A 27,594-nucleotide genomic window follows, 5' to 3' on the forward strand; every position below is an offset into this window, starting at 1 on the left:
ATGTTCATATCTTAGTAATTACTTCTCTCTAGATTTCTGCTAGCAAGGTAACACTGTACTCCTAAAGAATTCCTTACCAGCTTCAGGTTAATATACTTTCTAAGATTGTACTTTAGCCCAGGGGAATCCAAATACCATCCTTGGATGCTGAGAGCATCTTAAATCGCTACCTGAATCAACTGCATTTTGTGGGGTTTTTTGTTTGTTTTTGCTGTTACAAATTAACTAACTTTAAGATGCTGCTTAAACAGAAATCCTTATTGAGATCTTACCGCCATTATAGTTCATTGCCCAATGTGCGTAGCAAGTCAATACACTGAGACACCAGATTGCAGCAGAGAAAGAGGTTTAATTGTACAGCTGCTGAACTGGGGGAAACTCAAATCCATCTCCCACAGGAGTTTGGAGTTGGAATTTTTAAGGGTTTTGGAGTGGGCTGAAGTATGGAGAATGTTGATGGGTCGAAGAGTGCAGGGTAAAGTCATGGGACAGGGAGATAAAGAAATGGTGTTCTCATGCTGATTTGGTGGTTCCTTTGTGGGGGTCTTTAAACTGGTTGGTGTCAGCTGTCCCGTTGGAATTCAGGATTTGCTCCTGCAATTCTCTAACACAGCCCTTAGGATTCTAACATCGGACATCCTATCTATCTATAGGAGTGATGGGGATGCAAATAGTGAGAATCTAGTGCATGTGACTTTTGGTTACAAGAAAGTAGGTCAAACAGCAGCATGTTAATGCTTAATTATAACTCTATTTTCTGTCCAGAATTCTTGTTAACCCAGTGACGACAGCTTCATCTATGACTGCGTGTAGCAGATGGAATGATTACTCCAGTACCCAGATTTTGTGGGAACTGAGTTCCTGCTATGCTTATTTTGTAAATCAGCTTCTCATGATCACTCCAGTGATTCTCTTTATTATGCAGTTTGATACACCACAGTACTGACACACAGGCCATTCTAAGATTCTGTTGTTGGTAAAGACATATACATGTCAGAATACTGGCTTACTAAACAGGTAAGTAGCAAAGCTAATTTGAAGCCCATTATAAAATGTAGAAATTAGGCCAGGTACTGTGTGGCTCACACCTGTAATCCCAGCACTTTGAGAGGCTGAGGTAGGAGGATTGCTTGGGACCAGGATTTGAGATCAGCTTGGGCAACATAGCAAGACCCTGTCTCTACCAAAAAGAAAAAAAAATTAGCCGGGCATGGTGGTTTATGCCTGTGGCTATAGCTACTTGGGAGGCCAAGACAGGAGATTGCTTGAGGAGTTGAAGGTTACGGTGAGCTCTAATTGTGCAACTGCACTCCAGTCTAGGTGATAGAGTGAGATCTTGTCTCCAAAAAGGAGAACTTGAGGGGAAATACATTTGTATAGTAAATGGTTATATGGGGCTTTGGTTACATATTAGTGTTAAAAACAAAAATAAAGTGATCTGAATGGATGTATTTATTAAATGTGACGGGGAATATATATATAAATCAAACTTTCCCCCCATTTTAATCAATGTGCAAATATTGAGTTTCTTCAGTTTGCCTAGAATTTTAATTTCTAACCATTCTAACACACTTAATTGCCTACATGAAAACCCATGTAAATTTCTGTGCCTCTAAAAGATAGTGAAACATTTGCTCAGAATATTTTACCTTTGTTGTCTATCCCTAAAGAAGAAAACACACTCCAAAGGTTTTTTACATTTTACGTGTTTTTATTTGCATAACTGTTTAAGATAACAAATATTTTCTATTTTCTTTTCTTTGCCTTGTGTGGTTCCCATGGATGGCCTGAGTGCCATTCTACGCTGTCTTACACATAGAGAGGATGACGATTAGGGTGGCTTGTCCCACAAAACCTGGGTGTGGCCTTGACATCCTGTCCAGCATACCTTCCAGGAAGCATCCCCGTCTTTTGTTTCAGTAGCTGGAATCTGCTTTTCTTGACTATGTGTTAATGTTCTGTTTACTATGTATACCCTGACCCCCTTTTTCTGGTCAGAAAAACAGGACAATATGACTCTGTAATTATTATTCTAGTCACATTTCATTAATAACTTTTGTTCGTTCCTTCTTTTATTCCTTCTTTCAGAGAACTTGTTGACTGCCTACTAAATGTCTGGCCCTGTGCTAGGCCTAAGGATACAGAAATGAGTGTGACTCAGTTTCTGCCCCTGGAGAATGACCTGAGGAATTTACACAGTGGCAGGGGAGACAAACATCCAAACCAGGGCGTCCGATCTTTTGGCTTCCCTGGGCCACATTGGAAGAAGAATTGTCTCGGCCCACACATGAAGTACATGAACAGTAATGATAACTCATGAATGAAAAGGAAAAAAATCACAAAAGAAATCTCATAATGTTTTGAGAAAGTTTACAAATTTGTGTTGGGCCTCATTCAAAGCCATCCTGGGCAGCATGTGGCCATGGGTTGGACAAGCTTGATCTAAACAGATCATTATAGTGCCAGGCAGAGGTAGAAACACCAGTGCTGTCTGAGAGAGCTCCAGCTTTGTCTGAGGGAGGGGGAAAGATTTTACTGGAGATGGCATTGTGAGCTGGACCCACAAGTCCATCTGGAGCACTGTGGTGCACTTTAGGCCAGAATCCTGCAAGGCTGCAATGTGTTAGTGATGTATACAGTACACTGTTCACACAACCTATCTTAATGCCAAAGAATGATAGAAAAGTGCCTGTCTGTGTCCTCAGACTTGCATCAGTAGTGGCCTGCTGAGGGCACTAGCAGCGTTCCTCCACTGGAACCACCCACACATCAGGGTCTCCACTCTGCCTGCCTCTCTTCCCTGCAGCCGGGGGAGCTGTGGCTGCTCTGGGAAGGAAGGGCCTGGGTCTCTGGAATCTCCTTGCAACGGCTCCCAGGACCCCTTTAGAAGGTCATGACCTGTAGTTTCATAAATACTCCTCTGTTTATATGAGCTCTTGCCCCTCCACCCCCAACCCAAATTTAGTTCCCAGTATTTTTCCAGGGCATACAAAATATGGAGCGGAGCTTATTTCTGCATCCCACTTCAGACTTTCATTTTAGTTTTTTTTTTTTTTTTTTTTTTTTTGTCTCTTTTGTGGTTATATTAGATTATTTTCAGAGGCTCTCAGGGAATCCTGAATCATGTCCTTGTTGGGGGGAGGGGCGATGAATCCTGAAATGAACTGCCAGTGTCCGTCTCAGCACATTAAGTGATTTCAAGACAAAACCATTGGGAAAGAGCTTGATACCATTTGACCAAGGAGAATGGTCAGTTGAGTGCCCCAGGTCAGGATGGGGACCCTGGGTGTGTGTGTAGGGGAATGTGTGTATGTCAAGATTTCTTGAATTCAGCACCAACTGATTAATATTCCTCTAGAAATTCAGAGAAATATAAAGAAAAAAAAAGGAAACATTTAAAAGCTCCAAATCCAGTTCTCTAAAAATATTTTGAGGGAATCTTTTTATACCAATTCCCAAATGGTGAAGGACAAGCAATGGTGAATAAAATATCAGCTGTAGGGGTTCTGTAGACCAGAATATACTAAATACTGCAGCAGCAACTAAATAAATACTGTTCCCACCCCTAGCAGTCAGTTGCACATTTTAGATCCATCTGGGGTCAGGTTTGAGTTCCTAAAAGTCATATTGCCCAAATGTCAGTGAAATTTGAGTTCAGTGGTAGGACCCTAGTGTCCTGAAATAGGTTTATGCCTTTCCATTTGTGCATGCAAAGTGTGGGTGCTGGGAGACCCAGATTCAGGATGTTTTCAGTTACTACTAACATTGTTGCCAAGTGGATATCTCCTTACCCCTGAAGAGGGGACAGATGATGGCTATATACAGACCAGCATGTGATTTTATGGGTCTTGGTTGTAGGCACGCTGTTGGAGTTCTTTTCTTATCTTAGTGTAAACTGATTATTGAATCATCCATTTCAGAGAATTATTTGGTCTGGTTTTAGATAATAAGAGTTTCCCTGGTAGTGTTTTGGATGACTTCATTGCTTCACAGGTCCACAGGGGCTGTTCTAAGAATCAGAAATGTTGAAATGGACCTCACTGACACGTTAGCAAAATTGGACAGCTGTTAGACTAGCGTATCAGTTGCTTGCTTACTTTGCTTTTTCGTTTGTTTTAATGAACCCCTGAAGTAGGGGGTCTAACTAATACATATTCTGAAATCTCTATGGTAGAAATGCCTTGCGTCTGTATTATGAATCTTGGGAAATTCAAAACAATTTTCATAAGGAATCTTTCCATAAAGTAAGTAGGGTTTCCCCCAGTAATTTACAGAGTTTGAGACAATAGATAGTTTTTGCTTATCAAAGATAATCTTTAGAGAACTGAGAAGCCTTCACTATAACAAGGTCCAGAAAAGATTGTCCTTGTTATTTTCTGCTGATAATGTGAGCAAGGACATGCTTCCCAAGTGGGAGATAGGGAGGTGGTCTTTCTACTACTCAAAGGCTTTGTGTTCCTTAGAGTTGTCCTTGACTTTGGTCCAAGTTGTGTTCAGATTCCCCAGAAAAACACCCAGAAGATCTGCTTTGAATTTCTTTATAAAATTATATGTTCGTTGCGTTGCACAGATAACCGCAGAAGACCTAGTATGAATAGATGTTGTAGAACAGGTTAGACCAATGAGCTCTTTTCCATTTAGGGGAAGAATCAGCAATGTATGAGGGATGGTGTTACATAAGGGATGTGGCAGATCAGATTTGCTTGCATTTTCTCACACCATAAGGAATACCGAATATCCAGCACTGTTTGAGACCAGCATGGTTAGAACAGGAACTCTTGGATTAGGCTTCATGGACCAGTTGTGGTCAAAGTATGGGTTCCACCAGAAACTACATGTTAAAGTTTTTTTAGTTTTGAGTCTTCATCTATTAGTTCTTCTCCTGAAAGGATGACATCTTAAGACCAGAGGTGTAATTTGTAGTTTAATTAGATGGAGCCATTTTGTTACCGTTGTTGCTGTTAGAATTTTCTTACTCTTTTACAATGGGGTTCTTAACCTGGGTTGATGGGTGCTTAACCTGGAGTTCATGGGCCCTGCAATGAATGTAATTCCCTGACATTGTCTGCAAAAGTTTGTGTGATGTGGATGTTTTTTGTTTGGTTTGGTTTGATAAAGAGAGGGTTCATACATGCATTAAGTTCTCAAATGCTCCGTGACTCCCAAAGATTTACAAAGAAGCCAGTGGTTTCGAGACTGGTCATTGCTGCTTCCTTTGAGCTGCATCCCCTTTAGCTTACCAGCCTTCACAGCTCGCATGGTCCCAGTGTTCGATTCGTTATTACTTATGAACCCATAGACAAAGATGTTAACCTGTATTTTTATGTGTAAATTTGACTTAGGATTGATGGTCAACTCTTTAAACTACTGTTTGGATTTCCAAGCTGGAGATTGCTGGATACTCTTTGTATCGTTTCTTCATGGGATATTTATTTGCTGTAGTCTACCTCCGCTCGGCCTTTAGACCATGAGCACTGGAGAATGTAACCACAAAAGCTTCAGGATGTTCTTATATTTGTAACTGTAGTCTACCCTGAGCTATAATTGATCCGAAGGAGGATTTTCTTTTCTTTTCTTTTTTTTTTTTTCCAACCTGGGAGAAATTGGGCAACTTAACCAGGAATTCTTTGAGATACTGCAGTGTGTTCTCTCTGGAAGCTTTTATACCATCGTTCTTTTGTTAGTTGTTTTGGTTGTCCTTTATCTTCCCTTCAGCAAGATTTACTCAAGCAGGGGAAGCCTAGAAAAGACAGGCTGCTGAGAGATTAGGTGAGCGGGTGCTTGCAGGACTCTTTGTCCCTGCCAGATGATCTTTTAAAGAAACTATTGGGTATTTTTCTTTGAATTTCCCAATTGTAGTGTGAATTCTTCTTTGCCAAATGGCTTTTGGGGCTCTGCCTGGACCCCGTGTGCCAGAGTCAGAGATTCATCTTGGCCAGACACTGCCACATATTGAAGAGGGAGCTGTTTCCAGGAAAGCTGAGGGCTGTGGCTCCTAGAAATCTTTCCTTGATTATATGAGCCAGGCCTCAGCACTTTTGACCATCTGGAAAATTTTGGACCTGAGCACCAATATCTGTCTCATAGATCTTTTTCTTCTCATTTCATGAGCTTTTATAAAAAATTCTTGTTCATTTGAGACACATGCTTATTAGTATTTTGTAGTATATATTTGACCCAAACTTCTGCTTATCTATGAGCTCTAAGAAGAATTGTATGCCTAAGTACTGCAAAGAAAATCTTCAGAAGAAGAGTTGATGCAGCCCCTGCAGATATACATTACTATTCTTTGTGTCATTATGGTACTCAGTAAATAGTCTTGGAATAAATAGAGAAACCTTTTACTGATACATGCTATTAGTGACAGTCAGAGTGTTGCTTTGCAGTTTTCAGGTACTCTGGAACAAATGATGATTTCATCCCTCCTTCATTCTCCGTAGTGTGTGTGTCTCTTTGTTCAGTACAGTTTGAATCTTTGCTTCTGCTGTTTCTATAGCATCTCTTCTTCTTCTCAGTGGCTATCAGTCTGTTTATTTCGAGAGGCGGACAGCATCTCCAAAGTGTGCTGTGAGGTAGAGTCTTTACAACCAAGGAGCACATTACTTTGCTGTAGCTGTACTTGACGTCACTGTTCATCTAGTATTTTGATTTAGCACTATGCTTATGCCAAATATAAAAATGATCCTAGCTGTGTGCAGAAATAGCTCATGGCAGTTAGATTGTTGCTTTTTTTAAAATTTTTTTTGCAAATTATCCAGCTAAATTCCTTTGTACCTTTTTTTCTCCTTTAGGTAACATATAAATATATGAATTTGCTGTGATAAATCAAATATTGTTGTGTATGCTTACTTCCCAGCCTTTTGGCTAAGATCAAGTGTATTATCGTGTATATGTTAAGCACAGTTTTTTGTTTTTGTTTTTGTTTTTGAAACAGAGTCTCACTCTGTAGCCCAGGCTGGAGTGCATTGGCACGATCTGGGCTCACTGCAACCTCCACTTCCTGGGTTCAAGCGATTCTTGTGTCTCAGCCACCTGAGTATCAGGTGCCTGCTACCATGCCCGGCTAATTTATTTTTGTATTTTTAGTAGAGATGGGGTTTTTCCAGGCTGGCCAGGTTGGTCTCAAACTCCTGGCCTACAGTCCATTTTGGAAATTAAGACATGCATACTCAAGTTAGTGAACAAGATGATGCAAGTTATTCATAGAATATTTTTGTGGCATCGAAAAGCAGAGAATTAAAACATTATTTTGACATTTATTGAGTGCTTACCATGTGCAAAAACCTGGGTTTTGAAAGATAATGAAAGTTGAGTGTCTTATTTATCAATGACCTGAGAGTATACTATGATAAGTGACATTGGTCATAAGTGGTCCCTGCAAAAAAAGGTAGAAGTATGTTGAGATCACAGTTGGCTGACAGCCACTGGGAAAATGTGAAGTAGTCCAGCATTTAGTACCTGATGGTTGTACAGACTCAGATTGTGGATCTAGACCATGTCATCCTCATGAAAATTCTAGCTGAGATGTACTATTATTCCCAGTGCGTCACTCAGTCTGTGTCTTTCTAGCCTAAGTCCTTTTTTGGCCTGTCCCTCCCTTATTACTTTATGGTTATCTTTGATGAGTTCACTCTGTTTAAATATGTGATGCTTGGGTCTTGCCTCCCCGCTGTGTATGGAAAGCCAGTATGGACAGACTGTATGAAAGTATCTAGTCAATATTTCCTTATATATCCTTTTGTTCTCCTATGTTCATGTTGCCCTGGGTTCATGTGTGCCAAGAGGACTTGGTTGAGTCCATGGCTTGCAGCTCCATTCACAGGTGCTTTTTGGTGATGTTCGTGACAACGGTGGTGACCTGCAGTAGTCCTTGATCTGCTGTCAAAATTGGCTAGAGTTTTTGTATCCATTCCATGGTTTTCTTCCCTGTTTTTTTTTTTTTTTTGACAGGGGTTGTATACAATCATTCTTTATTCTGTGTGTCCTTTGTGCTTCATTTCTTTGGAAAAGCCCTTCGAGCTAAAAGCTGAGACAGCGAAAGCCCTGGCAGCCTCCCTTGGCAGCCCCTTTCTCTCAGCTTTTGACACTTTTCTTTGGCAGAACCCATTTCACTTTATGGAGGTTGGAGCTTACCTGGAGGAGAAGAAAGTCGTTTCTCTGGAGATCCAGAGGGATGACCCCACCCCCAGGGGATTTTGTTTTCCAGTTTTCACCTTAGTCATTTGACCTACAGCTTAAAGCAGGCCTAAGGGAAGGTAACTTTTATTCCACCTTTGCTGACTTTTCGGCAGAAAAAAATGTGTTCTGTTTATTTGTTCTTTGACGGGGAGCTAATTCATGCTTTTGTTGAGATTAGTGTGGTTGACCCATGTGAAGTAGCCATTTTGTAGTAAAAAATGGTCAAATATTGGCAATGTCATCTGGTTCAACTTAATGTATCTTAGTCATAGGATCTGAGCTGGATTATAGGTTGTTTCTGTTGATAGTGAGTTGCAAAAAAGTATTCCAGAGGCTGCTCTGAGTGATTTTCATGGAAAGCCAGGGCTAAGATTTCTACCCTCTTTCTGTTGCTTCCTAGGTCACACTTCACCTGAATCCCATCTCCTCAGTCCACATCCACCACAAGCCTGTCGTGTTCCTGCTCAACTCCCCACACCCCCTGGTGTGGCATCTGAAGACAGAGAGACTTGCCACTGGGGTCTCCAGACTGTTTTTGGTAAGTGCTTAAACCTCCCCCAAACTGATCTTTAGCACAAGGGTATAATAATCCTTAAACTTTGCCAAACTTTTAATAACGGCTTACTTTCATTGAAATAATGCCAGAGTCCAAAGAGTGTTAAATTTGGAGGATGCGCTTAATGATATTTGGATGACAAAGATAAGCATTCACAGAAAGCAGACACACCTGCCCATCTTCTGTGGGCAGAGCCGGGGTCTAGTGTGCACATTAGAGCAGGATCTGTCGTCATACTCTGTGTGGCCTGAGGTTTGGTTTCAGCTCTGAAACCCCACTTGTGGCATCAGGAGCACTGTAAATATTGTAACTGGCTACCGGGTGTGTGGTCCCTGACCACAAAATAAATATGCATGAACCCATACTATTTGTATATAACACAGGCCTGATTCCTGATCTGAGGATCTGTTTGTTGAGAAAGTGACACAGTGAGCTCCAAAATGAAGTCATTTGTATTTTATTAAAAAAACAAGCTGGAACCCAGCTCTTGTGGACAGATCCAAATATTACCTACTATTTGTAAATCATGTCCCTTTGAGTTTGCCAGAACATTCAAGTTTGCTAGTTGTGGAGAAATAGATGGGTTGTTTGGATGGAATTTTTTTGGTATGATATCATGTCTGATGATGAGCAATACTGCAACTTGGTAGTGGTAACTCACATTTGTCTATTGCGAGAGCTGCAGGCTAATGTCCTAACTGCAGCGCCTGAGGCCTTAAACCTCTCTTGCCCACAAGCATCCAAAACAAGTGGAGTCCCCAGTTAATAGTTTTCCTCTTGCCTCATGAATAAACTTTGCCCAGTTAATGACTCCCAATCCAGCTCTGTAGTTTCTTTCCCCTGTATTTGAAGACTACTTCTAAAAACTCAAAGGTTCTTGTTGGATAATGTAAGAATCCATAGTCAATACAATTATTATAATAAGTACATAAATGAGTAAAAGGGAGAAAAGAAAAAGCTCATCTTTGTAGTAAAATGCCAGCTAGTAAATATAGAAGGAGCAAAGGAGTTAGAAAATGATCATTTTGCAACCATCATAATAAAAGTTGACCAGGTAAGAATTATTAACAGATGCTAAATCTAGCAGAGATGGAGGGAGTTCAGGAAATAGTATATTTAGATATTCTTAAAATATCTTTTGTACAAATTGCTTATTAATTACACATAAAAAATAGTGACTATATACATTGGGGATATCCCATGATACCTTAACCAAGTGATTAAAATTCATATCAGCAATGTGGGGCAGATGGATGTTGTGTGCCTATAAATGAGAGAGAACACAGCATCACTTTTGTAGTATTTTTGCCAGAAATGCATATAACCTGAATCTAATCATGAAGAAATGCTGACTAAACCAAACTGAATGACATTCTTTAAGATAACTGGCCTGTAATCTTCAAAAGTGTCAGTCATGAAAGACAGAGAAAGGCTGGGGAGCCATTCCAGATTAAAGGAGACAAAAAGATAAGACACATGTGATCCTGAGCTGGATCCTGTTGGGTAGGGAGTAGGGCAGCTGCTATAAAAGACATTAGGGGGACAGTGGGTGAAATTATAATTGAGCCTATAGATTAAAATATTGTATCAATGTTATATTCCTCGAATTTGATAATTGTTGTTTTTCTGTAAGAGAATATCCTTAGGAAACATACTCAATACTCTTTAAGGTTAAGAGCTAAAAGGTCAGATCATTCAGGAAAAAAACATGTTGTATAGAGAGAAGAATAAAGCAAATGTGGCAAGATTTTAAAAACAGATGAATCTAGTTAAAGGCTATACTAGAGTCCTTTGTATTAGCAACTTTGCTGTAAATTTAAATTAATTTCAGAATAAAACATTTAAGCTCAAAAGGTACATTTACAAGGTGGGTATTACAATAACTTTATTGTAGCCTTTTCTGGGAATTGCAACTCTTATTACTTCTATATTAAAAAGGCCAAAAACCAGTAATTATTTAGTTGTTATTACTGGCACGTTTATTGAGCACTTAGGATATTTCAGGTCGCTAAATTCTCTAATACTTTATCTAATTCTGACAATAACCTTCTACAGTACGATAGTGTAGATCTCTTCTTATAGATGAAGAACTAAGATTTAGAGGGGGTAAGTAGTGGCCCAAACCACATGGCTAGTTACTTGCAGAGTTGGTACTCAAACCTAGATAGGACCTATTCTACAAGCTGTTATGCTAAACTGTCTGCCTTCGTACTCATAATCACTGCCAGTCTCCTCTAATTAAAGTTACTTGTGATAGTAATACTAATGGCTCTGATCATAAAGTCATATGCACATTTAGCCCTCATACTGTAGAGCTTTCCTGTTCAATACTGTAGGAAATAGCTGTGCGTGGCTACTTAAATTACAGTTCTTCAGTCCTACTTAGCCACATTTCAGGTGCTCAGTAGCTACGTGAGGCTAGTGGCTACCATGGTGGGCAGGTTATGGAGACATTATGAGCAAAGGCAGTGCGTGTCCTGGTTTGGATCCAAGCAGCAACCTTGGGCAAATTAATTTCTCTAAGCCGGATTTTTCTCAGGCCCTCCATCATAGGGCTGTTATCTTGAGTAAGCGAGATCATATATACAATGTTTGTAGACATTACCTGCTGTCGCTGCTCTTATTTATTTCTAGCCACAGTTAAGAGCATGTGGGATGGGTGTTGAATTTGCATCTGTAATTATGAAATATCTAGCTTGGCTGGCCCCAGATTGAAAGGGGTTCTATTTCTCTGGGCTATAGGTCCAGATGAAAGTGTGGGCCATGTATGTCATAGTCGTACTTATCACTGCCTGGATTCTTTCTTCAGTCTGCCAGTCCATGGGTTTTGAGGGAAAGAGTCTTACTCTTAGTTATTAATTTGCTTTAATTTTGCTTAAAATCTGTAAAAACTGCTTCTTGGCCATCAGTGTGGACACTAACAATGAAAGAAGGCGGCAGCTTTAGTAAACAATTGAACATAAACCCCATTTGGATCAATCCCATGTTAGGAGATTGCAGATCAAATAATGAGCCTAAAATTACCAACACATGGGAGGCAGCATCAGGCGAAGTCAAGGATTTAAATTCCAGGACACCTGAACTCTGCTTTGTTGTCCAGCAGGCTTCCTTTAGGGAAAATGGTTTTTTTTTCCCGTCTGTACGTTTCTTCATGGCCTGGAAGAGACGATGGAACATCTGTTGTTCATTCACATTCTCACATCGGCAGACAACGAGTGATGCAAGTCCTTGCACAAGCTGGGCCACTCTCCGTGGGCAGGCTTTTCCCTTCCTCTCTGTGGCCTGAAATGAATTTTAGTGTCTGCTTATCTCCTTGACAGCCTTTGCCAAAGAGGGTCTGGTGATCAATAGAAATCCAGTAGTGTGTTCTCTTTATCCATTTATATAGTTAAGAGTTAAAGTTTGGGGATAAGATAACTAAATTATGTTCCATAAAGTGTTCATCAAACACTTCAGAGGGCCCATGGGATCTCTGGAAACGGAGGCTTCACCATTTTCATCACTGTCTTCTCCCAGGTTATGCAGGGAGCTTAGAGGAGCTGTGGAAAGCGAATGGGTCTCTTGACTCTCAGTCCAAGACACGTGTATCCTTGCCTGCTTCCTGATATGCTGCTGGAGGGTTTGCATTTCTGTCTCAGAGCTGTCTACTGTGTATGTAGAGTTACAATACTTTTAACTGTTTTTTTTTTTTTTTAATATGGTGATGAGAAAAGTTTCAAGTAACAGCATCTACTCATTTATCAGGGTGACCTTTTTATTTAAATGGACATGTCTGTGTTGTTATGACTGCCCAAATTAAAAAAGGAAAACTTTCATAATTAGTTAGGAGGGCCTTATGTTACCCAGAAATCGCAGCCACCCATGAAGGTGACTAAAAACATACTTTAATACTGGTAATAAAGGCATCTGTCTTTTTCTGTCAAATCATTTCAGTCCTTCTCACCCCCTCACAGCACAGGCAAGAAGGGAGCATGTCAGGCAGGGAGAAAGTGGGATTTAGTTTTCTCTGCAGGTGCAGCTCCTTTATCTGGCTATTCTGGTTACCTAGGAAATATGAGTGGGATGAAGAGTGACGCTTTCGGGCTGAGTTTCAAGTTGCGAATCTTTGAGTGTGAGTCACACACATGCACACACGTGATGAAGTTGTCATAATCTTGTAGTTTTCCTTTTGCAGGGTGTATGGGTGGCCCAGAGAACAATCAGAAATAAAAATCATCTTACTCTCTCAGTGTGCCATGTTGAAACTACAAATAATCTCTTAGAAGGATCACATAAGCCCATTTTTATTTATACATTGATTTCTACACTGAAAAAAAAGTAAGCTAACTTAACTGGGTGATAATGCCTGAACCTTCAACCTGAGTTTGCTAAAAAAGATTGAGGAGAGCCACAATCTGAAATTGTCTTTAAGGACATACTAGAGTTTAAATACACAGTTTCTAGAGAAAAGACACAAATGGCCACAAAACACGTGAAAAGATGCTCAGTATCATGAGTCATTAGGGACATGCTAATGAAAACCAGTGAGATGCCACTTCACACTAGGGTGGCTATAATAAAAAAGGTGATAACAAGGGTTGTGAAAGCTGTAGGGAAATTGGAACATGCATACATTGCTGGTGGGAATGTAAAATGGTTCTGTGGAAAATAATTGAACAAAACACATGTCCACAAGAACTTGTCCACAGATGTCCAAAGCATCATTATTCACAGTCGCCAAAAAGTGGAAACAACCCAAATGTCCATCAACAGATGAATGGATGAAAAAAGTGCTATATCCATACAATGGAATATTATTTAGCCATAAAAAGGATTGAAGTTCTGATACATACCACAACATACATGGGTCTTGAAAACATTATACTAAGTGAAAGAAGCCAGACACTAATGGTCACAAATTGTATGATTCCAATTTATATAAAATGTCCAGAATGGGCAAATCTATAGAAACAGAAAGTAGATTAGTGATTGCCAGGGGCTGATGAGAGGGGAAAATGGGGAATGACTGCTAATGATATGAGATTTCTTTTGGGAGGTGATAAAAATGTTCTGGAATTACATAGTGGTGAATATACCACACCTTGTGAATATACACAGAAGCACTGAATTGTTTAAAAGGCTGAATGTTATGGGATGTGAACTATATTTCATAAAACTAGCAAGAAAACCTTGCTGCAGCACTTTTTTTTTTCTTTTCTTTTCTTTTCTTTTTTTTTTTTTTTTGAGGACAGGGTCTCACTCCATCACTCAGGCTGGAGTGCAGTGGTGCAAACATGCCTCACTGTAGCCTCAACCTTCCGGGCTCAAGGGATCCTCCTGCCTCAGCCTCTTGAGTAACTGGGACTACAGGTGCATGCCAGCATGACCAGCTGATTTCTTGGGGGTACTTTTTGTAGGGATAGAATTTTGCCGTGTTGTCCAGGTGAATCTCAAACTCCTGGTCTCAAGTGATGCACTCACTTTGGCCTCCCAAGGTGCTGGGATTATAGGCATGACCCACAGTGCTGGGCATGAACTAGATTTTAAAGTGTATCTTTTTACTTTATGCCATGTACCTGATTTTTTTTTTTTTTCCCTTGAGACAGGATTTTTTTTTTTCTGGCTCTGTAGCCCGAGCTAGAGTTCAGTGGCATGATCTCAGCTCACTGCAACCTCTGCTGCCTGGGCTCAAACTATCCTCCCACCTCAGCCTCCTGAGTAACTGGGACTACAGGCATGCACTGCCACACCCAGCTAATTTTTGACTTTTTTTTTTTTTCGTAGAGGTGGGGTTTCACTTTTTTGCCCAGGCTGGTCTCAAACTCTTGGGCTGAAGTCATCCACCTGCCTTGGCCTCCCAAAGTACTGGGATTACAGGTGTGAACCACTATGCCCAGCCTCTAATTTTTTTTTAATCTTGCTTTATTTGTATTCCAAATTGGAGCATTCTCTCCTGCAAGGTCTGTAGACTTGGAGCCCTAGGACAAGCAGACATTTTCAAGATGAGACCCTAGTGCCTGGCTTCTAATAACCTAAAATGCTTAGTCCAGAGGCCGTGGCCAGCCTACTTATGTCAGGCTTATTCACTTTGCATGCTCATAAGGAAAAAAGGGTATCTAAGATTAGAAGTTTCAAGAAATAAGCAGCTTCTTCCAACCTCATTCACTCTCGATATTACTATGCTGTGATCTATTTTTTCTCTAGCCATTTATCGTTAAAATCAGAGAGCAAATGTATGTGAATGTGTGTATGTTTGAGTGGAGGATGGGGCATGGAAGGGGATTTTGGTCTTTGAGGTACCATTGCCGGAGCTGGCATATAAAAATAGAGGATGCCCAGTTAAAGTTGAATTTCAGATAAACAACAAATAATTTTGTCAGTGTGCCCATGCAGTATTTGGGACATAACATATGCTAAAAAAGTATTCATTGTTTACCTGAAATTCAACTTTAACTGGGTGTCCTGTACTTTATTGGGCAGCTCTACTCGGAGGTAATTCAGGTTTTTGTTTCCAGTTAACACCCTGGCCTGGATGTTAGGACGCCTGAGTACTAGTCTTGGCTCTGCCACTAACTAGTTATACATCACTGAGAATGTAACTACTACTTAACTACTCTGGCCTTGGTTTCCTCATTTCTAAAATGAGGGGATTGTACTAGCTCATGTCTAAAGTTCCTCCCAGCTTTTAAACTCCGTGATTCTTTGATAGCATGACTGCTAGATATTATATCCCAATTTAATTTGGAACAGAAACTGGCAAATTGAGCATTGCCCCCTCAGCAAATCCAAGTAAATATCAAGGCAGGGCAGTTGAAATAAATGACAGAAACCAAACTCTATGCTATTAGCTTTGGATTAAAAACAAATAAAAACTTAATCCTAATGAAAAATGTAAATTAATACATTTAAAACCAGTTTTGTATTTTCAAGAAGCAGGGAGGGATGGGTGAAGAAGCTGGAGCTGCCAACATCTAGTTTATTCCTTTTACTTAAACTAGAGGCATTAAAAAAAAAAAAAAAAAAAAAAAGGTCCAAATATTTTGGACCTCTGCCACCAAACCACAGGCAGTTCTCTGGTCTGCACTGGAGTTTGGATGACTGACAAGACTCAGTGAAAAACAAGTGCTATTTGTTTTCCTGTGCCTAGTATTTAACTGGAAATCAAAAGGCTAAATTTCCAATCAGTTGCTAAATAGCCCCAGATGTGTGCTCAGTGCGGCACTAGGAAGGGACATGCACAGCCCATACCACCGTGCATGTCCAGCTGTTACCTTTTCATGAAGCCAAGTGATGTGTAACTGAGGGTTGTAGTGTCTGTCCAAAAACGCCCTAAGAATAACTCAGACATTCAAGATTGCTTGTGGAGAAGGGAACTTCTTTAAAAAAAAATTCTGTATTCTATTGTGTTGCATTAAAAAAAACCTGGAAATAATTTTTTTCTTTGCTAATTTCCTTCTTTCCCTTATTTGGCAGTTCCCCCACCCCCACGTTCAGAAAAAAACACAGAATTAGCATACCTGGTATGATGGTTTATGTATCTTCTTGTTCATTCATCCAACACCCAGTTTTTAGTGCCTAACTGTGAACTGTGCTAGCTGTGGAGGATCTAGGGAAAACTGGGGTAAATTGCCTGTCCTTAGCTTCCCATTATGTGTGAGAGCTGGTTGAAAAATTAGGAATTGCAGTTTAGTGTGCTAAGTACTATTACACTAAATAATAGTGAAAATGGGAGAAGATGAGAATAGTAGAAATTGGAGAAAATGAGAATTCTCTTCTTCCAAATGCAATCAAGGCAGCTTCCTGCATGAGGCTGGCTCTGGAGAACAGCATGTGGCAAAGGGGTCAGGGCTGCAGACACAAACACAGCTCTTGGCTCAGCCAGAAGCATTACCCTGTATTCCAGGGACCCGGATATACCAGTTTGTGTTTTGCAGTGAGGTCTTTCCCCAGATAAATTCTCTCTTGAAGGCAGATTAAATAACTAAATGTTTCAAGATTGGTGGTGGTTCTTCTTTTTTTAAATGTCTCTTGTAGAATGACTCATTGTGTCCTGTGGGATATTCCAAGTGGTTGTGTACCATGCATTTTTATTCCGGAGTCTGCTCATCTGTTGGTTTTGTGGCTTGTCCTTAAGAGCCTTAATTATATGGGTCTTGATCCTCTCATGAGCTAGGGTCAGTCAACTACCCTAGTTCAAACGACTCATTCCTGTTTCCTAGGAATGAGTTTTTGGCCCTATTGTGGCCATTGAGCTCTTCCTAAATGTCACTATGGCAATTAGAACATTGGAAAGAGCCCAGTTTCAACTGGTAAACCTGGTCCAGAAGGGGTTTTTGAAAGACTCCCTGGGATTTATTCTAACTTGCTGGGTTAAGGCTGGTGAATGTTGTGAGTGAGTGAATGGCCCGTGGCCCCTGGGAGATTTGCCTGGGTGTATTTTTCCTGAGGAAGACATCCTGTCCAGGAGGGTTCATGCAAGTGTAGACTTTTCCTGGCTCTGGCTGGACTTGTGTCATGTCTGTGTGCAGGCATGGGTTGCAGCCCTGTGAAGGCTTTGCTTTCATTCAACAAATTGAGGTCAAATAAACTCACTTTCACTGAGGAGGCAAGGTTGGTGTTTCTTCATGTGGAGTCCCATGACGTCTTTTAAGGCTTTATTGCCTGAGGCTAATCTGGTAATCAGATGCATCTGCCCTTCCCAAGTGTTGGGCATTGTATCAAATGTCACATCTCTGGTGCCCTTTGTTGACGTGGTGGCCAGCCTCCAGAGAGCTGTTTGGTAGAAAAAGTGACTGTTTTGTTAAAGGAGGTTGCAGAATATTCTATTTCCATGTAATAGGAAGGGGAAAAAAACCCCAGCTGTCTACCAGGAGACTCTGGGAGGCTGACTTGAAGGCTGTGGCTATGCCTTGTTCCTCATAAATTATAGACAATGATGCTCTTGGTAAGGGTTCTCCACAGGTGGCCCACACTCCCCATCTCAGAAAGCAGCTCCAGGATGGTCCAACTCCTTCCTGGGCACAGGTTGTTGGGCTTATTTAAGGCAAATTGGTTCTTGCACCTCAAGTCCGCATTATCTAACTCTAGCTTAGAAGCTACTTCTGATTTCTGCAGGGAAGGAAGGGGGTCCTTTAGCCTTTCTAATATCTGTGTCTAGGATAGAATTTGTTTCTCAAGATCTGCTTTTGCCTTTGGTTCCTAACACTCTATCCTTAGATGGCCTGGGGTCTTTGTTGCAACTGTGGGTCCTTAATGCCGCTGTGCTAGGGAGTCATCATTGCTTTGCCTCTGCCTTGTCCCACTGAGGTGGTGAATGACACAGTATATACCTGGAAGTCAGGGAGTCATCCATCTGCTACCTCCAGCAAAAGTCTCACAGTCCATCTGATCTCTGGCCTTTCCATCTTTATTATGGAGAGCCTGTTCTTGAGATTCTATTGGTTCCGGGTGATACAGATGGCAGGGTTATGTTCAGAGCTGCTGTTTGGAGCCACGCCCCAATCCATTAAAAGGGTTTTTATATCCTTTTCTAGCAGTTTATATAAGAAAGCTATGGTCCTGCCATAGTGAGGAATGACTCGTGGCCTGTCAACCTCAGCATCTGTCAGACAAATCTCATGGCCTGATGTGAGGATACATATACACATATGTGTATGTTTAACAAGCACTTCTAGTGTGTGCCATGTGTGAGATACTCTTCTGAGTACTTACATGTATGACCTTAGTCTTCATAATAAGCCTGTGAAGTAGGTGCTTTTGTTGTCTTTGTTTTAAGATGAGGAAACTGAGACAAAGAAGTTAACATGTACCTGGTCCCATAGCTAGTAAGTGGGGGCCCTAACCCATGGACAGTACTTAGTAAGTACTCTGTAAATGTTAGCAATAATAATAATAATACTCTCCAGAATGGTAAATGGGGACCTCATTGGGAACAGTCACACTGCTGACTCGAGGGCATGACTATGATTTTATCTGTAACTCTGGCCTCCAGTCTGGAGTCACTCATGACTGTCCAAAGAACAGGGCTTCAGAATTGAACCTGTAGAGCCAAATCAGGGCATCGCATCAGGTGAGTAAAGTTCTTGTTTCAGCGAAGTGTGTTGTGCATGACTTATTTCAGTACTGGGATCTAGATCATATCAGTATTTCACTTGGATAAGGATTTTAAAACTGTTTCTTGACCCCTTTCCCAAGAGCACTTTCTCTCTGTGGTCCCAGTTGGAGCATTTCCGATGAGCTGCACCAGGATGCCTTAATATCTGCATCTATCCTTAACCCTTTGGGGACCATTTGTTAATTGATGCTAAATATGTTCAGTTCAACCTTCTTGGCTTTGACCTAGGAGATCACCTTGATCGTCTTCAGAGACTTTTCAATGTAGACTGGAAAATGGGTGTGGCCTGCTTAAGAGGGCTTTGCCTTTGCTTCAGAGCTAATTTTAGGAAGCTCAAAGGAGGCTCCAGCCACAGTTGTTTTGGGCTAGAGGCCTCACCTCCATTCTTGCCCTCCAAGGACATGCCCTTTAGAACTTTTTTTCCCCAAACTGTTGTTAGGTCTGTGGTTCCTGGGCCAGAATATGCTGCTCTGTTTCTCCTGGGGCTTGCACCAGCCATTCCCAGGAGCTGTCAGTCAGCATTTATCTAGAGAAACAGAACCAGTCAGGGATATATATGAAGAGATTTATTACAAAGAATTGGCTTATGCCATTGTGGGGACAGCAGGGCAATCAAAGTCCATAGGGAGACCTTTCAGGAAGGGTAGCTCAGGCATGAGCAGAAGCTGCTGTCCACAGGTAGAATTTTTTCTTCCTTAGGGAAGCCTTGGGTGTGCTCTTAATGGCTTTCAATGGATTGAATCAGGTCCACCCAGATTATCTGATATAATCTCCCTTCCCTTCCTTAGTGCCACCTGATTATGGAGTTTAAATGCATCTACAAAATACTCTCACAGCAACATGTAGATGAGTGGATTGCATAACTGGGGAAGATGGCCTAGACATGTTGATGTATAAAACTGACCGTCACAGAAATTTTTAAGATCCTTGAGCAATTTGTTGTTGTTTACTCTAACTTTACTTCTAGCCAAGTAATTATTCCGTTTCTTTAAGTCATTCCTTTTTCTGTCTGTCCCTTCCATTCTGTTCCCCTCCACTCTGACCAGCACGGCTCTGAGATTGCTGGGGAAGCGGGGACAGAGGGGGAAACCACCCACCAGGAGAATCTCTGCAAGTGGCGGCGAAGGGTGGGAGGCCCCTGCTTTGTCCCACTGCTTTTCCTTCTCACTCTCCTCAAAGCCTGGAGAATGTTCCTTTGTATTTGCCTACCCAGCCTTAGTAGAAAGCTTGCCCTAAGACACCCAGGTCTTTGCTGACCTGTGAGCCACTCAGTTCCCTCACCAACGGGAAATGGCCTTTCCAGGTAGAGTGTCCACCTTCCCACAGTGGAAAGAGCATCATTTTTGGAGTCCAGCAGACAGTTTGAATCTGCACTCGTTTCTTGCTAAAGGTGTGTGATCTGGCACTTTATCTAATTGCTCAGAGCCCCAGTTTTTTCCACGGTCAGATATGAGGATTCAGAATGCGTATGACATGCACTTAGGAAGTGTGCAGCATAAGCTTTTGTGATTAATATCATATTTCCTAGTGTTTTATTAACATGAGGCTGAGGGAAGTGCGTGTCTACCCTACACTACTGATTTCTAAGCTTGGTAGCTGATTCTTCCACAGCGATGGAATAGAAAGAACTCTAGAGTGAGAAACCAAGTCTTTGGTTCTATTGTCAACCCTGTTGTCTGCCAGCTATGTGCCTTGGGTAGATCCTTTAGCTTCTGTGAGCCTTGATTTCCTTCTCTGTAAAATGGAATTGAGATTATCAGCCTTGATGAAGAAGAACTCTATAAAGAGAATTCTAGGAACGTATTTGAAGCCAGGCATTTGTAAAATTCAGTTTGTGCTCTTGAGCTTGACTTGGCAGATTGCATGTAACTTAAAAAAAAAGAGAGAGTCTTCCCTCCTGTGGGGTTCTCCAGGAGCACATTTGGAGGGCAAAATTAGATACAGGAATATGGCAAGTAATAGTAATGATACCAACATTTTATTTTTTCCCTGAAAAACATCATTTAGATTGAAATGCACTTTGAATTTGGGGGTAAGCTCTTCCCTCAGGCTAACATTGGCAGATGAAGAAGGGTAAAGTGAGGAGTCTGAAGAATTTTTTGTAAAGCTGGACGGGATTCCTATGTGGCCTGGAACTTTATTTTGGAAAACTATATTAGAAAGCAGCTTGTGCTTCATCAGTTTGGTAACTTGTAGGGACTTAGTTTGTTTTTCAGATGGAATGACATCTTTTGCTTCTCTTTGTATATGTACACACTCACATGTACTGTTGTTCTGATAACGTTTCCATGGGAGATGAGAGTATTGCTTTTGTACTGGCTCATGTTCAAGTTTGTGCATGTTTGTGTTTGGAGGGCAGTATCTCAGAGCTTTCCTCTTGGATGTGTGTAAACATGCAGGGTGTTAAGAACATGGGGCGGTTTCAATCCTTTAGGTTTTTTTTATATTTCAGCAAAACTTAAGAACAGGATGATTATCATGAATGTTTTGAGAGAAAGTAATAGTCAAATATGTTTTAAGTCATTTTATTGGAAGAAAGTAATCTGGTTTGGGGTACTAAATAAAATCACCCAAGAATTTTTAAATGGCTGCATGGATTTGTGTTTCATGAATGCATGATTGGCAGATACCGTCATCACATGGCTCATGAATATGTAGCTTTGCAAATTATGAACGTAGGTTCACAGGCATGGAAGTTATTATTTCTCTGAAATGAACCTTTTTAAAAAAGCATTGAGTCATGATATATGTTAATAGAAAACATGTTTCAGATTACATTTCACATCACATGGCTTCAGAGGAAATAGGCAAGTAGGGTCCTCCCAGGAATTGGGTAGGGAGAACGTGTGATTTTCCTCTTTTAGAATGCAGGGTTCAGTCTTCATTTGGAAGGTAAATATTTCAATACTGTTCCAGTATGTTTGTTTTTGCTGGACTTTGTGTGTCCAAAATACATAAAAGCATAATCTTTGTAACGACTTTCTGTGTGGGGGCTGTGACTAGTTCTAGGGCCAATCTGAAGATCCCACTTAAACCTAAACTGAGATTCTGGAGGAATAGCTATTCTCCTTTACCATGTGTCTTTTCCCTCTGGAATTGAGCCAGCAAGTTCTTGGCATGGCAGGTGTTTCTGAAATATCAGTATGTTTTTCTTTGCTTTGTTTGTTTTCCTTGTTTTGCTCTTTCTATTTTCCTAAGCAGGCAACTCCAAAGAGATTTGTTTGTGCAGGAGTCAGGAAAAGGGAAGAGGAATACTGAGAGTTGGGAGTAGGGCAGGACAGAAGAGGGGAGGAGTCGATTTTCATTGTGTAAGTGTTGAACTTCCACCAATGCCAAAGTCACGGACATTGTGCGGTTGGATGTGTGAGTTAGAGCAGCCCCAAGGGCCTGTAACCTGAACAGCAGGCACTCACCCAGCTGATAACTCAAGTTCCACACGGACCACAGCTGGGTTGTAGGGGGTGTGTGTGTGTGTGTGTGTGTGTGTGTGTGTGTGTGTGTGTACGCGTGTGTTTGAGATTCCTGGAACAGATTTCCTCTGAGATCTCAATAGGCCTTTTCATTATCATTGGGGAGCTATGGTTTCTCTTATTTCACAAGGCCCATTTCTTCCTTTTGAGATGTGCAAGGAGATGACTCCATCCATGACTTGGCTTTCTGCTCTCCCTCTTGGCTTTTTATCATCAGTGCAGAGGAGAGATTCTTGCTTGTTCTTCAAACAATCTCATTAGAGCTTTATAAAGATTATTGGAGTTTAAATAATATTCATATCTATGGCCTAGAACAATGTTCCTCAAGTATGCATCAGAATCATGAGTGGTGGAGGGAGGATTATAATGTAGTTTCCTACTTTCCCACCTCCCACCACCCTGGAGTCTGCATTTTAATGTACTTCTGTCTGAGGATCACACTTTGGGAAGCATTGGGCTTGAGATGTTTTCTTGACATTGATTTATGTTGAGACCAGACCAAGAAGCAGATGCATGGATGGACATGATCAGTTCATAAACGTGTTCCTTTCTTAGGGTCATATTGGAGGAGGCTCTAGAGCAGCACTGTCCAAAAGAAATATAATGCAAACAATATATGGAATTTTAAGTCTTCTATTGGTGCATTTAAAAAATAAAAGAAGGCTGGGTGTGGTGCCTCATACCTGTAATCCCAGCACTTTGGGAGGCTGAGGTGGGCAGATCACCTGAGGTCAGGAGTTCAAGACCAACCTGCCCAACATGGTGAAACCCCATCTCTACTACAAATACAAAAAATTAGCCGGGCATGGTGGCAGGTGCCTGTAATCCCAGCTACTTGGGAAGCTGAGACAGGAGAATCACTTGAACCGAGGAGGCAGAGGTTGCAGTGAGCTGAGATCGCGCCACTGCACTCCAGCCTGGGCGACAAGAGCAAAACTCCGTCTCAAAAAAAAAAAGTAAGTAAAATTAATATTAATGACACTTTGTTTAACCCAGTAGATCCAAAATAATATCACGTATAAACATGTAATCAGTCAATAAAAATTAATGAGATAGATAGTTCACTTTTTTTCTTGTGCTAAGTAGTATGCATTTTACGTTTGTAATACAGATCAATTTAACTAGCAACTTTTCAGGTGCTTGATGGTGCCATATGGCCAGTGGGCACTACATTGGATAACACAGCTGTAGAGCGATGATGCCTTCGCTAACACCCTGGCAGACACATGGTTGTTCATGGCACTTGTTCCCATTTCTCTGCTACTCCTGAATATGACCTCAGAATCCTTCTCGGCACAGAACCTTAGGCAGGCATTGCCAGTTAATTGGACATCAAGATTCATTTTATTTATCAAACAAATACTTAACAAGTATCTTTTTTATACCCAACTCTTGGGATATCCCCATGGACAATGCACACTAAGATCCTAGCCTCTGAAGGAACTTTCTAGTGGAAGGAGTTGGGCAATAAGCATATTATATGGCATTTTAGAAGGTGACAAGTACTCTAGAAATAAAATGTGAAGTGGGTTTGGGAGAATCAGAATTCCTAGAGTGGGGCTGGGCGGTGGGGTTGTAATTTAAATGGGCCCATTGAAAAGGTAGCATTTGAATAGACTTGAAGGAGGTTGAGGTGAAACTTAAGATGAGACTTAATATCCACTTTTGATCTAGGGTGGCCTGAAGTTTCCTCAAGACTTCATCTGGGAGCATTCTTTTTGGGGTATGGGTCAAGGAGGTAGGAGGATGGGGACAGGGCAGTGTGGCACTATCCACAGCAAGCTCCTTTCCTCGCCACTGAAGACTAAACCAACGTAGGGGAGGCCCAGAGAGAGGCTACGATGCAACCTGCCAGGCGGTGAGTCAGCTGATGTGCTCAGTGCTAAAGCAAAGAAGCTCAGTGCCAGGAAAATGGTGTCCGTGCCCATTAGCTGGGACTTGTGCACTTTACTCAGGCTTGGGAGATCAGCCTTGAGGCTTCCGTGGGTCCGCTGAGGACTTGAAGAGTTAAAGCTTAAAGACAGGTGTGGAAACAAAGGGCTGGTTGCCTCTTTGACTTTTTTCATGTACTTTTGGATGAGGTTGTTGAACCTGATCCAGAAAAAATAATAAACTTGGCTGTGGTTGCCTAGCCGTAAGTTCTTGTAATAAAACTCCCAGCAATTGGCAGATAGAGTAATGTTCTGCTCTTTAAAATAAAGTCTGGTAGCATAACCTGAATTTCAAATACAAATGTTGTGCATGGTTCAAGTAGAGAGGAGCATTCAGGAGAGTCCAGGGTGCATCTCAGCATCCCAGGATTTGTTAGACTGTAAAGTGCTTCACGGTTGCCCCTTCAACAGACCTTTACTAGGAATTGGGACCCTTGGAGCCCAGTACTCTGTTCATTCCCACAGGAAGACATTTGTCGTGTCAGGGAATGTTAGAGGATTGGATTTTAATTAGCAAGCAGAAGGAAAGTTCATTGGGTTGTGGGGAAGACATGGAATTACTAAATATGCTTTAATAATTGGTTTTTAGGTGGAGTTATTAGGTGAAAAATCAAATCATTAGCTTTAAAGCTTGGCCAAAAGCTCATTTCCTGGGGAGTAAGGGAAGCAATGAGTTTGGGTAATGGGAATGAATGAATTGTGGTATATCCTTTCCTATAGGTAACAACATTGAACTTTCATTCAACAAGCAATTATTTGGTCCTTGCTTCGTGCCCAGCACTATGCCAGGCCCAAGGGATTCAGAATGAACAAGGTTTTTTCTTGGCCCTCGAGGTATTGCTCTTTGTCAAGTGAGGGTGGCAGGTATGCTGATAAACAGTTGCAGTCCATGCGAGAGAAGGATGGACTAAAGGTCTGTAGAAGACACATGTGGGCAGCTCATTGTGAGGAGAGCAAGGAGCCTGGGAGGCTTCACAGAGCAGGTGATACTCCTGGGAGGACATGAAACGGTTTGCCCTGGGAACAAGGTAGGATAGAGGGGTTCAGGCAGGGTGCAGGGTGTAAAAAGACCCAGGAGTGTGTGGCAGCATGACGTGTTCTACAACTCTGAGTAGTTCTTGGGTATGTGGGAGGGTGGCGTGAGATGAGCGTGGGCAGAGGCACTCTTTAGTCATGCGCCATGTTAAGATGCTTAGGTGCCATTCTGCTTTATCATGTGTTTACTTTTTAGAAGGATTACCCAGGTGACAGTGTGGAGGAGGAGTAGAAGGAACAGGAATGGCAGCTGGGAAGGCAGGAAGTTACTGTAACAGTTTGGTTCAGCTTATAAGGGCCTGAAATGGGACAGTGTTGTGGCAAGCATCCAGGGGTAAAGTGGAAGATGGGGCATGGAATAAATTGTCTCCTCCTCTGGCACACAGCTCCTCCAACCCTCATAATCTCTGAAGTGCTAAGTACCTTTTTGTATGCTAGTGAGATGACTGGTGACTGGGGCTCCTGGATAGCCTCTGGATGGGGGGCTGGTTGCCAAGGGAACCAACCATGTGATTAGAGGTTGGAACTTTCAGCCCACCCCTGAAAGGAGGGGAGAAGGGCTGGAGATTGACTTAATCATCAATGGCCAATGGTTTTATCAGTCATGCCTATGGAATGAAGGCTCCCTAGAAATCCCTGATCTGCGGGGTAGGGTTTGGAGAGCTGCTGGTTGGTGAGCATGTGGAGGTGCCGGGGCTTTGGGGAGTGGTGCTCGCCTAGAGGGCACAGAAGCTCCTCACCCCTTCCCCATACCTTGGCCTATGCATCTCTTCCATCTGGCTGCTGTTCCTGAGTTGTATCCTTTATCATAAATGAATAAACTTAAAGTGTTTCCTTGAGTTCTGTGAGCCATTCTGGAAAATAATTGAACCTCGCGGTCATGGGAACCTATGATTTATAGCTCCTCTATCAGAAGCATTTGAAGAGGGGCAGTCTCATGGGACTGAGCCTGAGCCCTTGATCTGTGTGGTCTGACCTATCTCCAGGTAGATGGTATCAGAACTACATCGAAATACACAGCATCAATTGGTGTCCTGAGTTAGAGAATTGGTTGGTATGGGAAAAACACCCAGACATCCGATGTCAAAAGTAAACTATTGAGAGTGGTGTTAGCATAGAGAAAAATAGGTTGTTTTTCTCCTATATACTCTTGCAGTTATTTTCCTTGCAATGATGATTGCAACCCTTTCTCATATTAGACAAAATTATTTCCCCTACATTTCTTATGTGTTTTGCTATTCTCTTTCTATCCTACATTCTTCTACAAGCCAGACTCTGATCAGGGTACTACACCATGAAAATTAATGCAGTGTCTGGGGCATGGACTGGTAGACTAGAGGAATGACCTGGAAATATCTTGTCTTCATTTCAGCAAATGATATGATTTGGATCTGTGTCCCCACCCAACTCTCATGTTAAATAGTAATCCTGCGGCCGGGGACGGTGGCTCAGGCTTGTAATCCCAGCACTTTGGAAGGCCAAGGCAGGTGGATCACCTGAGGTCAGGAGTTCGAGACCAGCCTGGCCAACCTGGTGAAACCCTGTCTCTACTAAAAATACAAAAATTAGCCGGGCCTGGTGGTGGACACCTGTAATCCTAGCTACTCGGGAGGCTGAGGCAGAAGAATCACTTGAACCCATGAGGAGGAGGTTGCAGTGAGCCAAGATCGTGCCATTGCACTCCAGCCTGGGCAACAGAGCAAGACTTCGTCTAAAAAAAAAAAAAAAAAAAATTGTAATCCCAGCTGGGTGCGGTGGCTCACGCCTTTAATCCCAGCACTTTGGGAGGTCGAGGTAGGTGGATCACCTGAGGTCAGGAGTTTGAGACCACCCTTGACAACATGGTGAAACCCTGTCTTTACTGGTAATACAAAAATTAGCTGGACATGGTGGCGCATGCCTATAATGCCAGCTACTTGGGAGGCTGAGGCAGGAGAATCTCTTGAACCTGGGAGGTGGAGGTTGCAGTGAGCCAAGATCGCACCATTGCACTTCAGCCTGGGTGACAAGAGCAAGACTCCATCTCAAAAAAGAATAAATAAGATAAAATAAATTGTAATCCCCAGTGTTGGAGGTGGGGCGTGGTAGGAGTTGATTAGATCATGGGGGTGGGAGGATTTCCTCTTTTTTGCTGTTCTCGTGATAGTGAGTTATCGCAAGATCTGGTTATTTAAAAGTATGTAGCACCTACCCACTCCCTCTCTTCCTCCTGCTCCTGCCATATAAGTCATGCCTGCTTCCTCTTCACCTTCCACCATGATTGTAAGTTTCCTGAGGCCTCCCCAGCCATGCTTCCCGTACAGCCTGTGGAATCATGAGCCAATTAAACCT

At 41.8% G+C, this 27,594-nt stretch overlaps 1 protein-coding gene and 1 pseudogene across 8 annotated transcripts in view; both read left to right on the plus strand.

The window, feature by feature from the left end:
* TGFBR3 (transforming growth factor beta receptor 3) overlaps window positions 1-27,594 on the plus strand; it is a 206,569-nt gene that overhangs the window by 119,436 nt on the left and 59,539 nt on the right. For all 8 annotated transcript variants that reach the window (XM_005542754.4, XM_005542755.4, XM_074001730.1 and 5 more), the window contains one exon: window positions 8,579-8,716. In XM_005542754.4, the coding sequence (XP_005542811.3) occupies window positions 8,579-8,716 (138 nt within the window). The remainder of the gene's footprint in view (window positions 1-8,578; window positions 8,717-27,594) is intronic.
* LOC123570666 (U2 spliceosomal RNA) lies at window positions 6,845-7,000 on the plus strand (annotated as a pseudogene).

Source organism: Macaca fascicularis, chromosome 1 (genome assembly GCF_037993035.2).
Source record: "Macaca fascicularis isolate 582-1 chromosome 1, T2T-MFA8v1.1".
NCBI classification, from domain to species: Eukaryota; Metazoa; Chordata; class Mammalia; order Primates; family Cercopithecidae; genus Macaca; species Macaca fascicularis.